This window comes from Platichthys flesus, chromosome 14 (assembly GCF_949316205.1).
Source record: "Platichthys flesus chromosome 14, fPlaFle2.1, whole genome shotgun sequence".
NCBI lineage: Eukaryota > Metazoa > Chordata > Actinopteri > Pleuronectiformes > Pleuronectidae > Platichthys > Platichthys flesus.
In genome coordinates this window covers 21,447,021-21,463,910 of record NC_084958.1, presented here as the reverse complement: position 1 = coordinate 21,463,910, position 16,890 = coordinate 21,447,021, and the positions used below count along the sequence as shown (strand labels likewise).

Below are 16,890 nucleotides of genomic sequence, written 5' to 3'. Positions count from 1 at the left end.
CCACAAAGGCATCATATCGGAGCCTCTGCAGAACTTTGCCTGAAAGAGCCGGTGGGGGGGAGGTGTTTAATATTTTACGTTTTATTTTTTGAACATGTTTTGCTGAATTTGTTGTTGCATCACTCCTTCACTGAGTCCAAAGGAGGCAACACACGCACACACGCACATGTTTGGGGGCCTCACATGCACATTGTCCACAAACTGCCGCAACAAACTACCCCCTGCAGCACACACAAACACACAAACACTCTTTTAGGGGGCACCACAGAGCCCTCTATTCATTGCGCCTGTGCCCGGCCTTTGCTGTTTCCAAGCGCGTCTGCACGGAGCGTCCTGTGAAGCTCAAACACATGAAGAGGGACATCCGTGAGGTGAATACCGCCCCTCATTCTGCCTCAGGAGAGGGTGACAAAGCATTATTTAACTGAAAGAGGAAGAGGTGGATGGAGTCGATGAGGGCCAATGGTCAAACGTGCTCAAGAGTCCCCGTGAGTGTGCCCGCTACAAAGTTCAGAAAAGGGTTTTATACATATATTTTGGGGTGTTTTTTGTACTGGTCATGTCCCTATGGGATGGATATTAGAAATCATGGAGGGTGCATTATATCTTGTGTTTCACTTTCTTTCATGTATCCAGGGAACTCCATCCTCAGAACTGGAGCTCTTGATCAATAGCACTTCTGTGAGTGGCTGTGAAGATGGTCGTCAATATGGACGAGCCATGCATCAGGGGCCCCAGCAAAGTCAAGCCGACCAATCAGGGAAGAGAGAGCGGCCAACACTGTGCATCGCCTGATGATGAGGAGAGTCTACAGCTGACCGTCATGCATTCTGAACCTGCATGAGAGGAACAGCGTTGCATTGTGGGAAGAAACAATCTTTGCAATCTTTCCCCCTTAAAGAAGAGAAGAAGCAGCAACATCAGCATGATTATAGGTTATTACGGGAAATGCATTAAAGATAAGGATAAATGAGACAAAATCTGCAAATACGATTGATGCTCTGCGCTCAGAAGGAGTTGCACCGCGACTTATTGATTAAAAGTTTTGCAGTTCCTTATTGAGAGCTGAGTAGTGACGGTGGAACCAAGTCGGTCATTTAGCCGAGCCAGATCTCCTCCTCTGTCAGTTTACTTCACAGTGTTCGATTATGTACAGCTCAGCCCAACACACACAAGGGCGCTTACTTAGGATGACAGGTTGGCCATTTGTTGTCATGGCTCCGAAACTGTGGAAGTAAAACTTTTACCTCAGTTTTATGGTTTTGTGGCACCTGGAAGAGGAATTGTTTCATCTTATCTATGTATGAACCTCCCACTGTAATGTGCCCTGTTAAAGCACAATGTCAAGAAAAGCACCAAGTATACTGAACTAAACTCCACCAGGGCCCAACAGTCCCTTTATGAAAACATATTTCAGTCGACTGGATCCAGATTTTTATTTGGCACATGCTCAAAGATATCAGTGAAAATGTCAAATTACTTCCTGAAAGCCCATTGTCTGAATCCACGAATCATCTGAGTGGGTTCCTTCTGGGCTCTTGTCCGGTCCTTACAGCAAGTTTTGCGTAAGATTCATTTGCGTAATCCTGATGACGAACAAACATATAACCAACAAATGAAAACAAACAGGGCTGAAAACATCTGCTCAAGTCGTACAATAAGTTTCTCACATGTAAGTTAACACAAAGTCCACAGTAGAATGGACAAGAAGAACATATTAATATACAGTACATACACATGCACGTATTAACATATATGTATATACACGTACTTGCAGCCTTCTTCCTCTGAATACTTCTAGACTACAACTGATTTTAATTTGTGTCAGCACATCTGTCACGAGAACAATCAGCCGCGTGTCTTCTCATCCCTGTGGATCGTTTGCTGGAACTGACCCTGATAACACTTACAGTAAACACTGACTTTGAGTAACAGGTAGTTAGTTGCAGATGGGTAACAAATATGTCCGAGATTCTCCCTCTCTCTCTCTCTCTCCCAGAGTCTGGTCACACGTCTACTGCTGCTGGTGAACACTTGTCTCCTGCACAGGTGATATAGATATAATATCTCACCTCGCATGAGAGCAGGAAGGGGTGGGTTGTGTGTGTGTTAGTGTGTGTGTGTGTGTGTGTTTTTTTGTATGTGTGTCGGGGTCAGTCAGTGCTTTTGGCTCATTGTAGCCCTGGTGTTTTTGGTCTTTACCTCCGTTTCATTCATCCTTAGAAACTCCCCTTTCTCTCCCTGTCCAGTCTTTTACTTTGCCCTCCATCCCCTCTCCTGCATATTTATTTGCTGTTTTGCTAGCTGCACTTCCTGCGGAGGTCTTGGTCCCTCGGTTGCGACAACAGCTGACACAAACACACAAACACCGACACACATACAGGGTCACAGAGAGTTTAGACGTCTGCTGTCATTTTAGATCCATCACAAATTCCTGAAGTTGGTATTTTGTTCTGGAATCTATGTGTTTCCGTTATTCATTCATTGTGTTCATCGTCTTCACCCGTCTTTCAGTGGCCACGCTGCTACAGTTCAACAGATGAGCCACAATCATTAGTAAAAAAAGTTAGAAAGTCAGCCAGCAAGGGGCAGCAGATGATTCTTATTTGCACGAGGATGTAGCAAAGGTGTGTGTGTCTGTTTCTCTGTGTGTGTGTGTGTGTGTGTGTGTGTGTGTGTGTGTATGTGTGTGTGCTGGTGTGTGTGTGTGTGTGTGTGTGTGTGTGCTGGTGTGGTTGTGTGTGTGTGTATGTGTGTGTGTGTGTGTGTGTGTGTGTGTGTGTGTGTGTGTGTGTGTGTGTGCTAAAACATCCTCCTTGAAAGAGCCTCTGAGTCCGTTCACCTGAAAAATAGATGAGCATATTATGGGCTCAGATCAGAAGAGAGAACAGCACATGACTGCATGAAATCAAATGCACATGAAGACGTGACCAAGAGCAGCTCTGGCAGCTCGGTCCCGACACAACGTGTGACACCATCAGCTGTCGGTCAAACGGTTACTGGGAAGCCCTGAAGGCCACAGAAAGAAACAAACTGGAATAGTTCTGTTTTACAGGCGTCATTGCTGATATATAAACCCCATTAACAGCTGACCAGTTCAAACCAGACACAGACTGAAGACACCTGGAACCAGCGAATCAACATCAGCGAGTCATGACTGGTGATGCAATGATCTGAAGGGTGATCCTTTTATTCAAAATCAACACCCAAAAATATGAATACTGAACTAACTTTTCCGACTCAAATTTCTTCAATGTCATATACTGAGTTATTCAGAAAGAATAACATGACGTGTGGAGATAACAACCAGCAGGTGGCAGTGAATGAAAGAGTTTTAATTCACTTGGAACGATGACATCAACTTTCATTAAAAATACATCCAATAATTGACAAGATGTGGATTCAGTGTGGATCTGGAAAAATATAACAGACTAAACGAACCACACCATGAAGCCATGAGATAAAAAAAAACAATACATATTATAGGTATAAAGACGACTTAGTTTGTTTCCTCAGCAATACGACTAAGTTACTGTTACTTGATATGTACTAGTTCTCATGTAATGAATACTTACAACAACACAATGAAACAGATCCAGGACACAAGGTGAGGAAAATGACTTGAGGCTTCAGAAAGTATAATATTGTGAGGCAGTGACATTATGTAATATCTCCACGGCCATTGTGTAGCTCCATACTGACAAAGGATGAACTGAAGATACTCTTTATATTTAGTTTTTAATACTTTTAGCTTTGAGTTGCCACATGTCAACTTTTACAGTATTTTATAAATTTCTGATATTCTACTCTGTATGTTTGTTAATATTAATCAATTAATCACATTTTATTTGTGTAGCCCATATTCACCAATCACACTATGTCTCAGAATGTTTAACAAGGTGCAACATTGTCTGTACTTCAACCTGGGTAAAGAAAAACTACCTAAAGAATCTGTATGGGGAGAAGGAGGTATCGAGCTCGTGTGAGGGATCCTCTCCCGGGACGGACACAAGTGAGATAGATGCTGTTAAATCGAACTAGTGTTTGCAAAGTAAACGTTCGTGCATCAGTTCAACAGCTCTGAGAACTGTCAGACTACAAATCAGCTGTTACATAAACCCTGAGGAACTAGAACAGTGGCTGCTCTGTTCTGCCTCCACAGCAGGTATGAGGAACACACACACAAAAAGAGAGAGAGAGAGAGAGAGAGAGAGAAACATACGCACACATGAATACACACAAGTATGCATGCATGCCTGTACACGTACACACAGAAGTAATACAGACATACACATTAAAACCTTTCGTGCACATTTCTCTTTGCTGCTCTTTTTTGAATTACCACATCTTGCCACTCCTCCCAGTCAATCATCCCAGTAAAGTTAATGGTTGATTCCAGTATAAAAATGATTCCCTGAGATGTTAATTAACTTTTTGGCTTCAAAGCTCCATTGTCCTGAGCTCCATGAATTAAACTGTGAACACCCCGGCCAGATGTTTATAACTACGTACATGTTAGTGGGCGACTTAAAATGAATTAAATTAAATTATAAATGAATTAAATTCATTTTCTGAGAGCAGAACCTCCCTCATTTCAGTCTCTCTCTCTCTCTCTCTCTCTTGCTCTCCTCTGTTCCGCCCTTCAGTCCAAAATGTCAACACAACCTAATCACATTTCATGAGCCCTTGAAACCTTGAAGTCCTGCCCTCTCCTACAGCACCCCCCTCAGACCAGAGAGGAACAGCTTCAGCCAAAAGCATAAACCATCAGCAGCTGAATGTGGATGTTCATTCTTAGAGATGAAGTAAGAGTCAGAGGAGTGGAAACTTTGTTGTCCACCATGGTAGTGAAAGTGTCTATTGTGTTTTAAATTGGTACTATGGGGGATGTCTGGTCTGCTGCCACACACACACAAACACACACACACACACACACACAGAGAGAGACAGAGAGAGACACTCACACACCCCTGCAAATTGTGTCTAATTAAAAACCAGGTGTCTAGACCGACAGCTGGTTTCTATCTACAACCCTAAAATTAAGTTGCTGTTTTCCTGTTCATCAGATCAGGATGTGGTGGTTGTGTGTGTGTGGTTGTGTGTGCGTGCGTGTGTGTATGTGGGGGTTTCCACTCTAATGTTTAAAGAATCTTAATCAATCGTTTTCATATTGAGTTGATTATTATTTTGAAAAAGTGCAAACTCAGTGAACGAAAGAGATGTTTTATTGTTCTCGTGCACGATTATTGCATCAGCACCAAACGCGACACGTCCACGTTGTGTGTGCTTCTCTCTGTATGTTCAGGTACTGTCGGAAATTTCCCACAGCTAATACTCAGTAATGGTCATAGACTAAATAAGGAAAATAAATTAAAACTAAACGAAAGTACTACTTTAAAGATTATAACAACTACAACAATTAATCTAAAATGCATGCTTAAACAGTATCAAAGTATTTTCTATTTCTTGATAATAATACAGGACAGAGAATAGAATACATCTATCTATCTATAGTAAAAATAAATGTATATTTATGAAGAAGATTATAAGAAAGATATCCTTTTTAAGTCCTACGAATATGTTCTATGTTGCAGCAGCAAAGAGGACAGAAAAAAAGACACATCAAGTTTAAATATAAATGGAAAAGTACTAATTAGACAGTGTAAACAGAATATACACGGTGTAAGTATATACACAGTGAAATGGATTTCACGTTAGCCATTGCTTTACACAGAAATTAATATTGCAGTAACGTGAAATAAATATATAAAGTGTCGCTAATTCATTGTAATTAGGGATCAGCGCCTTATATATTAACAATAGAAAGAATAAAGAAGTAAGTTACAAGAGACAGAAAACTAATTTGCCTTCAAAGTAATATTCGTTATTCTATCATTTTCCTTGTAGATTTCCTCTCTGTGGAAATTTTAAACAACACATCCTGAGTAATGAAAAACTCCGTCATTACCAATTACTCATAAATTCCAACTTATTTTTGAAAAAGCTCGTAAACGCATCATGAATTACTGTAACCATGAGCGGATCGGAAATGCACGATCCACGCCTGCGCCGCAGCCAATGGGCGCGCGAGATGCGCAGTGACGCACCTCCGGGGGGAGGTGGTCATTGAGGCGTGTGGGGGGGGGTGGGGGGATGTATGGATCGCAAACCGGGGACCAGTTCCATCAGAGTCCCGGGTAAAGAGTCAGTTTAACACGGATCAACCTGAGCACTCCATCAGCATTACACTTCCATCTTCCTCATGTCCGAGTGTGTCTCCGGGTGAGTCAGAATTTGATTTACTATAATAACTTTAACTATAAAAGAAAAAGGTGCCTGGTCCTGTTGCATTGACTCATTTAATCACATGTCTGCATTGGCTGTGTGTGCGTCCTGGATTCCTCACGCGATCCCCTGTGGCTCGTTTCAAACCGGAAACCTCACGTGTTGTCTGTTCTCTCTGGTGAAACATTTGTATTCATGTTTTAAACGTGTACTTCACGTGATTAAACTGTTCATTCAAAAGAAGCGCGCGTCCGCCTCGTCGCGAAGGCGCGGAAAAGGGACAGTTTAATTCTAACGTTAACGGTAATAAAAAAGCGCGCAGTCGGGACAGATGGGAAAATCCCTAGTGGGCACCAAATGCGCCCCGGCATCATTTCTCCTCGCCAGCCTCCACCCCCAACCACACACACACAGACACACACGTACACACAGACTCACACAAACAGGAAAGTGTGAGGTGATTCATTCTGTACGTGCACTCACCACCGGACTCACGTTATGAGTAAAGCGAGACACTGAACGTCCCACTGAGGGTTCGGTTACTGGGGGGGGGGGGCTTCCACTATTACTGGTTTATTACTTTGACCTTTATAAAGAAGGAGGACAGACATAAATTAGACAGCAGATCAGGATGCCTTTTAATCTAGTTTCTTCTGCAGTTAATAAAAATGAGGCAGAATATTATAATAATAATAATAATGATAATGATAATAATCCACGTGGTTGAACTGTAAAATATAAACTTGAATTAAACAGATATCAGATATAAGAACACGTTACTGTGCATGTGGCGCTGAGGAGGAAAAAGGAATTGCTGCAAAGAAATACCAAACAATTTCTCCATATCGTCGTTTAATAAGAATATATATATATAATATATTTTCAAATACTCAAATATCATCAGTACCCGCCTTTAAAAATCTAACATCCGTCATCACTGGTGTGAGAATCTGGCTCCGCTTTAGAGTTAAATGTTGAAAAGTGTTTTTACTTGTTGTGGGAATTGACCAGGACACTGATTCTTAGATGCTCAAGATAACATTTAAAGTTTTTCTGTGTGTGACATGAATGAAATGGAAGCGAGAAGTGAAACGTGTGTAGTTCCTACAACACTCATTGTGTGTTTGACCTGATTTCTGCCTTCAGCGTTTTCCTTTCATATGTGACGCCGACGGGATTCGTCTTTTTTCCGCTGCAGCTCTTATGACTGGTCCTTTATCAGCCCAGTAATCCCAGTAATCACTTTTTAAACTTTGTGGGTAAACTGACTCCTTGGGATGAATAAAGTTGTAAATGAGATGATGTGTATTTAGTGCGAGGTTGTGTTGAGAGCCAGAGGGAAACGGTGGATCAGTGTCAACAGTGTGTGTGTGTGTGTGTGTGTTTGAGAAAATACTTATCATGAAGGTGTGTTGAGATTCCCTGCCTGATGTGAGCGTGACGCACTGCACTACAATAGAACCAGTCAAACCTCTTAACTCAACACACACACACGCACGAGATAGAATGAGGGTTTGTTTGTGTGCGTTTGTGTAAATATTACTCAATACCAGTAAAGATTTTCATTCCAGTTCAGTATTAACCAGGCAGGATGTCCACGCCTCCTGAATTCCACCAGTTGAAACACATATTCCTCCGTGTCTCTTGCTGGTTATTAACCTGTGGATGCAGAGAGGTCAAACGAGGACATCATTTATGTACACTTCCTCTAAAACAGAGCTTTTTCTCTCTTTACGTGACCTTTATCATGGCGTGTAATATAATATATGATATAATATAATCCAGGCAGTAAACATGACTCCATGAGTTCTTCCCACTGATCTTTGTTTTCCTGCCTGACTCAGGGACAGCTATGCGGAGTGCAGTGCCACAGCGGATTGGCTCATGTCCAACACACAAGTGCGGCCGACCGTGGGAATCGTGTGCGGCTCAGGGATGGGGGGGCTGGCCAAGATGCTCAAGGACCCGCAGGTCTTCAAGTACAGCGACATTCCCAACTTCCCACGGAGCACAGGTAGACACGCCCTGTCTGGGAAAACACAGCTGTTAATCTGTGTGTGTGTGTTCCGGTTGTCTAACAGTGTGTGTGTGTGTGTGTTTTGCAGTGCATGGTCATGCTGGACAGCTGGTGTTTGGAACACTGAAAGGGAAACCGTGTGTTTGCATGCAGGGCAGATTCCACCTGTACGAGGGCTACCCCATCCAGAAGGTGAGTTTGAAACCTGCACCTGGTCGATATCGTCCAAACCTGGTGTGTCGACTACACAACTACACAACACGTGTCCTCGAGTCGGCAAATCTGTCCTAGTGGGTGAGCGGGGCATCATGTTGTGTAGTGAAGGTGGAGTTAAACAAGATGATGCACTCATAAGAGCAGGTCTCAGATGACTTGTTAGCAGCGTGTTATGAAAACAAACACACACCGATTGTGCACATCCCCATCAAAATAAAAGTCTTTTAAGCTGTTTTCAGACATTAACGGATAATGTCTGAACATTGCCGGAGTTTCGCTTTCACGCTTGAAGGACGCAGCGCCATATTGTCCGAGTCAGACGCATTCACATGTTTGCGGCTCCTCTTCTTCCTCTTCTTCCTCACGTACTTCTTCTTCTTAGTGAATTCCCTGCTCTGTCCTCACATGGGCTCAGACGCTCGTCAGTGAATGTCCGAAAACTCTGCAGCAGGATATTTTAAATCATCAGATCCCTTCACATTATAATTATAAACAATATAAATACCCCCTCCCCCCCTGTAATCCTAATGGTATAAGTCTAAAGTTTTGAGATATTGACCTTGAGAATTGTGCCACAACTAGTACAATGAAGATAAAGAAACTGTTCCTGCTGCTGAAAACATCTCAAACATACTTTTCCAAAAGTCAGACGCAGATGTTTGTCCTTCAGGTGTGGGAAGCATCGTGCACAGTTATTAGTCGGGAGACTACTTTGTTTCTCCGTTATCTGCAGAGACAAAGCTGCTCAGTGGTTCTCATGGGGATCTCAGAGTTTTCTGGCAGATTCCCCCGAAAACACAAACTTTCTCAAAACCTGAACAGATAAAATACGATCTGCTCGGCGAGAAGCAAGTGAGAGGTTGTGTGTCCATGTTGATCATCTGCTGTACGTGTGTATTCAGCTGGTGTCTGGACACAGTTATCAGAGTCTGAGATATCAGCCGCTTGTTTTCATTCCTGTTGGGTGAAAAGGAAATGAAAACAACCTGAGGCCGTAAACACAATGATCCTCCTGCCTCAGATGTTCTCGTGTCAGTGGAAGTATTTTATTCTCTGCTTCTGGCACGATTATAAAACAGGCAAGGTCCCTCCAGAAATGTTTCCTAATCCTAGTGGGTCCTTATTTAGTCTCAGTTTTAAACCGGTGGCGTGTTCACCTGGATCGTGAGACTTTCAGCATTAAAGTACAGTGAAGTTCGATTCCACTGATTTCTTCTCCATCCGTAAAACCAAGGGTGTTATCGCCAATACCAAAATATATAATAACGTTACACACACTCTCTCTATACCAGCGTTAGAGGACTCACTACAAGAACCTCTTTCCTTCACTTCCTCTTTATTCAGCCGCTTGCATTACACACCAGGTAATATCTTGTCCTCATTGCGTCAGTTCGCCACTGTCACTGACTCTCCACCACAAAAAAACGAATATATCCCACATTAGAATGCAAATATTGATCGTGGAACAGAAATGTTTGAGATCTGAAGTATCGACATTTGACCATCGATTCACACCCGACTACTAAGATGCTAGATTCACATCTACCCCCTGCCCTTCAGATCACTCTGCCCATGCGCGTGTTCAAGCTGATGGGCGTGGAGACGATGATCCTGACCAACGCGGCCGGAGGCCTCAACCAGGACTACAAGGTGGGAGACTTCATGATCCTCAAGGACCACATCAACATGCCGGGATTCGCCGGAATCAACCCTCTGTCCGGACCCAACGACGACAGGTGGGTTGGAGGGATAAACACGGGGGGGGGGGTTATGACGGCACATGACGTTAAAGCTGCTTGTGGCTGATGTGCGACAGTTCAATTAGCAGAGAAACAAGTATATTTCCCATATGAATTGGCTTTGGACCAAACTTCTCACTGAAACAGAGACTCCTCTGTGTTTCAGGAAGCTAAAGCAAACATCATTCTATAATGATTTGTCAATTCTGCCTGAAGGTTTCAGCTGCTCAATAAAGCAGATAAACATTTTCATTTGAATTTCCCCTCTGGAGATAAAACCAAGTCTTGTTTTTCTTCCAATTTCAAGCAAACAGTTGCTTCACTGTGCAAGGCCCCCCCCCCCCCTCATCTTGTGAAATATGTGCATTTCTGAAGGCTCCTACTCTGAACTTCTAGGGTGACCAGATTTGAGTTTGTAAAAAAGAGGACACTTCATCGCGGGGGGTGGGGGGGGGGGTTGGCGTGGGGAGCTGTAGTGTATAGCATGCCGCACAATGACCATGTGAATGCATACAAATGTCACAAATGAAATGACAAAAAAGACACAAATGAAATGACACAAATGACTATATGAACATCTATTTATTGAACTTTAACAAAATTGCAAAGTGCAAATGTAAAACAAATCTTTTTTGTGGCATTTAAATGTGTCAATAATGATAACAAATAAAACGTTCTAAATAATAAATTCTTTATATGGCCACATATTAAAATAAGAAAATTAAGAAACTTTTCAGTCCTCCTCATATATTAAAGCAATAATGATAACAAATACAATATTCCAAATAATCGAGAGTACCCTCTTCAGCCGTAACAGAAGTGTCGGTTTTACTCACAAAAAAGTCACTTTACTCAATGAGCTCTCTCCTCTTGCTGCAGTTTTGTGTTTTGCAGAGTGTACGTGAGCTTACAAATCGCTGCCACCTTTATTTGCCAGTGACACGTAAGTGCCTGCTCTGCATGTCATGCACTCAGCTTCCGAAGCATCACGGCCGAGGAACTTACATTTACGTTTAGGCATGGCTGCAGATGTAATGTGCTGTTGTAAACAGCGCACGGAGTTTCAAAGGCTCAAAATAGTCGTATTTGGAGGATAACTATCGTGGCTCTGGCATCCCTGAGATCGGTCGCCCAATGACAGACTCTCTCTACAGTCAGCTCGCGCAAGAAGGTGGAACGTAAGGGTGGTACCATTTCCAGAACTCGGAAGGCCGAAATAACTAGTAGGCTATGTGAAAGACCTAGAAACACAAATATGCGACGAGGCAAAAAAAAAAATTATTAATATTTTTTTTGCAACGAGGCAAATTCCGGACGCATTTTTTAGGTCTCGAAAAGAGGACATGTCCGGGAAAAAGAGGACGTCTGGTCACCCTATCTGAACTGCAACATGTGGCCCTGACGCATCGGATGATGCCGTCAACAACAGTGTCTGTTGTTCACAGAGACACTTTGACACACCCACAAGGATCCTCAGAGAATCAGAACAGACTGATTCATTTATACAGACAAGTCGAGGCTGCAGAGTAAATCTACTACAGACTGTTTGTAAAGATGGAAGCGTGCCAGCTCCCCTGAAGTTAAACCACTCCGACGGCGTGAGGAAGTGGAGTCCTTCTTTAATGACATCCTGTGAAATTTACAATGTGAAGCAACAGGATGAAGAGCAGAAGGTGATTCACACACGTCAGGGGTATCCGGCCATGACAGAGCTGCTCGTTCTCAGTGGTCATGAGTGCCACTGCATGCCCTGCGTCCAAACACGTCCTCCTCTTCGTGTGTAGGGTTGTGAAACTTTGTGTTTTCCCCCTACTTGTGTCATCGGAGGGCATTTCAGTACCACTGCTGTGTAGATATGACTCGATTCAACATCCTCCTCCTTCCCCCCTCAGGTTTGGCGTTCGATTCCCCTGCATGTCTGACGCCTACGACCGCGAGCTGCGGCAGCTTGCCCACGAGGTGGGGGGGGAGCTGGGCTTCAACGACTTCCTGAAGGAGGGAGTGTACTGCGTCCTCGGAGGCCCGTCCTTTGAGACCATCGCCGAGTGCCGCATGCTGCACAGCCTGGGCGCCGACGCTGTGGGTGAGTCGATGACATCAGTCATTCTTAGGCCTCTTAACACTGATCTTTTCCCTTAAACTATCCCTTAAACCTTAAGTAACCCTTTAAGCAAACGATAACAAATCGTCCTCATTCAATACATTTATAGGTCAGGAGGCAATAATACGAGGTATTACACAAACACACGCAAATGAATAAAACAGAAGGAAGTGAGTCACAGGACGAGTCATTCCAAAAGCATGTGGACGAATCTCCCCCCCCCCCCTTCCTCTGTGTGGGTTGGGTCCAGACAAGAAGAGAGATGATTGGCTAGAGTATTCAGGCTAAGCCAATCAGAAGTAAGGGTTCGGTCCTTGCCCTCCTAAATATCCTAAGGCTTTTTACAAACTCATTACAATTGCCACCTACCATAAAGTATTAGAATTAAAAGAAATAGTAATATTACTTTATCACTTATAAACTCACTTCTTACACTCTATAGTGTCAGATAATAAAGCTACTATCATAGTTAATGAGTAAATAACGTGGTCATGTGTCATTTGTACCAATTTATGTGATTTTATATTTTACTTCTAATAGGTCTGTGTGTTGTGACAGTTAAATGTCCCGACTGTCAAATATTTAGTGATCTATTATAATAAAGAGATGAAATGGGATGGGAAACACTTGTTTTTGGCAAATCCAGGTAATTCATACGTCATTGCACAGATTTAATAATGGTTTCATTCTATTCCTGCCGTGATTTATGACATTTTGATTCCTATAATGTCCCAAAACTCCAGGGACATTAAAGGTGTAACTACCTTATAATAAATAAAGTGGTGCTGGATTACTCATGCTGACTAACACCTGAGTCACATACTGAGAACTCCGTCTTCTCTCTGCAGGGATGAGCACCGTTCACGAGGTCATCGCAGCCCGCCACGCCGGGATCCGCTGCTTCGCCCTGTCCCTGATCAGCAACCGGTCGGTGATGGACTACGACAGCCTGGAGAGGGCCAACCACGAGGAGGTGCTGGAGACGGGCAGGCTGAGGGCCGAGCAGCTGGAGAAGCTGGTGACCACCATCGTGGATCGGATGGAGCACCACAACAACAACAACAGCTTCTGAGCCTCTGCACCTGGTCCCAGATCAGCTCCCATCACTTCATGTCAGCGAGAAGATTCTCACCATGATTGTTAGAAAGCTGCAAAATCTCTGCTTCAAACCTGCCGAGCTTCATTAACGACTTTAGACCAGTTTCCACTCACTGCATCAGGTCTTAAGATCCTGAGCCCGGCTCCTCTTTTTAAATAGATTCCTCCATTTATTATTCATTGATCATTTTTAGGTGTTTCGGGTGTTTTGCAGACAGATTCTAACTTATTCCTTAAGAGACATTGTAGTGCACTGTTTTCAGTCAACCGTAGTGTTTCAATGAAACATGGGATTTGTAACTTTACAATGTAAAATATTTATTGCTTCAGGTCCTTTACATTCCCTGGCATGTTAATTAACCACCATCGAGAAAACTGTAATATTCCAATTCGGATTTAAACAAACTCATCATTGCTTCTACAGTAAAGAAGGTGTAAAATGTTTTAAGATATTTAAACAAAATGTATTTAAGTAGTGTTTTTATATTTGTTTTGACGATGTATCTCGTGTTTGATGGACGTTTAGTTGAAGTGAGGGAGGACTTCCTGCACGGAGCTGTTACCAAAGTGTGTAGATGGGATTTAAACCTGCACTTCTCATCAATGTTAACCAACAGGCTGCTTGTGCTTTCTCTAAGAGGTACTGATCTGAAGACTGTAGACACTGGGGTTCCACTTTTTCTAAATAAAAAAAGACTCCTCGTGAAAACAGTGTTGTCTTTGTGAGCTACGTTCAGAAGGGAAGGTCACGGTGCGTGTTTAGCTGAGGGATGTACGAGACCTTTCAGCTGCACATGGTCTCGGGACCCAATTCAAAAAAGAAGTAATCCAGCCTATTTCATAAAGTTAATTGTGTAATTTGAGTGGTTACATGTTTGTTTGCCAATAAAACGAATGAAGTGGATTTAGGAGTGTTTTTTTCCAGAATACCATTATTTAACTGTGTGTTGTGCTTGGATACTGCATCTTTAAATATATCTGTTAATCAAATAACCAAAACCTATAACTGCCGTGCTGCACGGAGCCATTTTCATTTATTATAGGCAGTTTGCAATTTCATACAAACTGCAGATACAACTGAGTGCAACCAGACTCTTAGGTGGAAAAGGTGGCATTTGTTTTGATCGGGACCTTTATTTAAATAACTGAAGGGAAAAATGATCTTAGCTGCAAAGAGGATTTCATCAGTGTTTGTTTGTTGGTTAGCAGAAAAACTGCTGGACGGATTATCATGAAAGTTGAGTGACCGACAGAAGGTACAGTATCCTGGGCTGTGTCGTGCAAGCTGTATTCATCCAGTGTCCTGTTTAACATTCAGCGTCTGAGATGAAGCCATTACAAGCACCACCGGGCGGAGGAATTCAAAACACAGGCGGCTGCTCCTCTGGGAAACAGGGCAGCATCACGATGGTTGACATTTTAACCGTCAGTTTGACCTTCACCATGCCCGCAGCTTTCCTTTCTCTCTGCTCTCAGCTTCTTTCCCCTCACTCCCTCCATTACACGGCCTGCACCCACTTCCTGATCCTAAAAATATCCACGCTGTCACTTGTTCCCTTCCTGCTCTTCTGAAAAGCAAATGGGAAAACATTTTCCGTGACGCTCAGGGGGTTTCTGTGTTTATGACCTTACAAGGTTGTTGGAATTTTTATGAGCCGTGTCGTTTGCCTGCAGCGAATGATCAGGTCCCAGGTGTCTGCACAGAGTGTCTCCGCTCATTCCCTGAGGTGGAGGGAAGCTATAGGTGAGGACGAGGCAGGGTAACGACCGGCTCCTCTGGATGTGCAGGTTAGATTTATGGTTGTACACAAACTCCTTGATGTACTGATGTTATTGGGATCTGCACCAAATCTCAAAGACTCCTGAATATCAGTCCCCTGTATATGTCAGTTTCTTTTTAAATCACGATTTTTGAAATATTCTCCGTGAAATCAAGGAAATATTGAAAATGTCCACTCTGTCCAGGTTGCACACCCCCCAGCCCCCCCAATGTAAACTGTGTCTGGCTCCAGCTCCCCTCCAACTCTTGAAATGATAAACTGAATAGATAATCAACAAATGGGCTCATCCATTAAAAGCTAAATAACAAACTCCTGCACGGATACTCAGTGGAAATCCTCAACTTCAACACGTTCACTTCCTCCTCTCGCTCCTGTAAACACTGTGTGTCAGTGACAAATCATCTCATAACAAGGAAGAGTCTCCTGCAGGACAGATTGTTCCAGAGCAGTGTTTACACTGTCCTCTATCACCTGTGGAGGTGTGTCAATACCAAACCAAACACTAACGTGTTGAGAGCTGAGATATAATTAAAGTACAGGCCAGAGCACAAATACAATTACTGCATTATTGCATTACAGGGACCTTATGAATATAGATTCATAAGGTCCCTGTGACCTTTGACGACTGAAAGGTTAATCATTTTATCATGAAGTAAGTCCCTCAAGCTCTCCTGAGATGTTACATTCAAGAGGCCAAAAGAAACATGGTGTTTGAAGCCACCTCATCAGTTTATCAGTGAGACCAGGTGAACTGTACCAGATGAAATTCCATTCAGGTAGTGACCTTGACCCTCAAGCCTAAAAATCAGTTCATCCTTTATTCGTGAATGTTTCAACCAAATTTGAAGAAACTCCCTCAAGGCATCGTTGAGATATCGTGTTCAAAGGAAAGGGACAGACTTACAGACGATGCATAAACACCGTGTCGCCAGTGGAGAGAGAGAAGATGACGTTTTCCTCTCAGAAACCAGACCGAGCTCGGGAGGGGGGAAACAATACAGCAACACTCTCTAACTTTCTTTACCTGCAGCTTCTAAATGAGTGTGCTGCTTCGGTGAGTGAGAACATGGAGAAGGTTTCAATTCCCTGAGCGTCAGTTCAGTGTAACTTTGGTGAGTGGGTTCGATCTCCAGTGGGAAGTGAGAAGAACCGACTGAAGAGTGAAACTGAGTTTATCTCCAATATCCAGCAACCTTCAAACCGTCAGACCTCTAAAGTTCACACTCAGGTGGTTCCTATGAAAGGAAACAGGAACTTCAAACCTGCTGTTCCTGAAACTGATGGAGTCTCTTCTCCTTCCTGCACTGTCATGACTAAAGATGAGTTACACTGCCCCCTGGTGCCGTCTCACCCTCCACTGCCACAAACCAGCAGCCTTCAATGACTCCGCAGATTGAGCAGTGGATGAACTCATGAGTCAATTCAAAGTAAATTAATCTAAAACAATTCTGATAAATCGATTAATCATCATTTAATCAACAAAAGCCTCAAACTCTCACTGGATCCAGCTTCTTCAAATGTAGATTGTAGATTTTTAGTTTCTTCTTTTTCAGTCAAAGGAAATTCGGCTGTTGATTTTAACAATGCTTTTAATATAAATCAAAAGAAATAGCAAAGAGAGATATTTGGGGAAACGTTCATGGAAAATTAAAC

General features: G+C 43.0%; 1 protein-coding gene across 1 annotated transcript; it reads left to right on the top strand.

The window, feature by feature from the left end:
• The first annotated feature begins 6,148 nt into the window (after positions 1-6,148).
• On the top strand, positions 6,149-14,360 carry LOC133968861 (purine nucleoside phosphorylase-like). The gene is made up of 6 exons (XM_062405095.1): positions 6,149-6,282; positions 8,130-8,299; positions 8,391-8,494; positions 10,079-10,254; positions 12,150-12,340; positions 13,207-14,360. Exons 1-6 carry the CDS (start codon positions 6,263-6,265, stop codon positions 13,428-13,430), a joined length of 885 nt encoding a protein of 294 aa, XP_062261079.1. The 5' UTR covers positions 6,149-6,262; the 3' UTR covers positions 13,431-14,360.
• Positions 14,361-16,890: the final 2,530 nt, after the last annotated feature.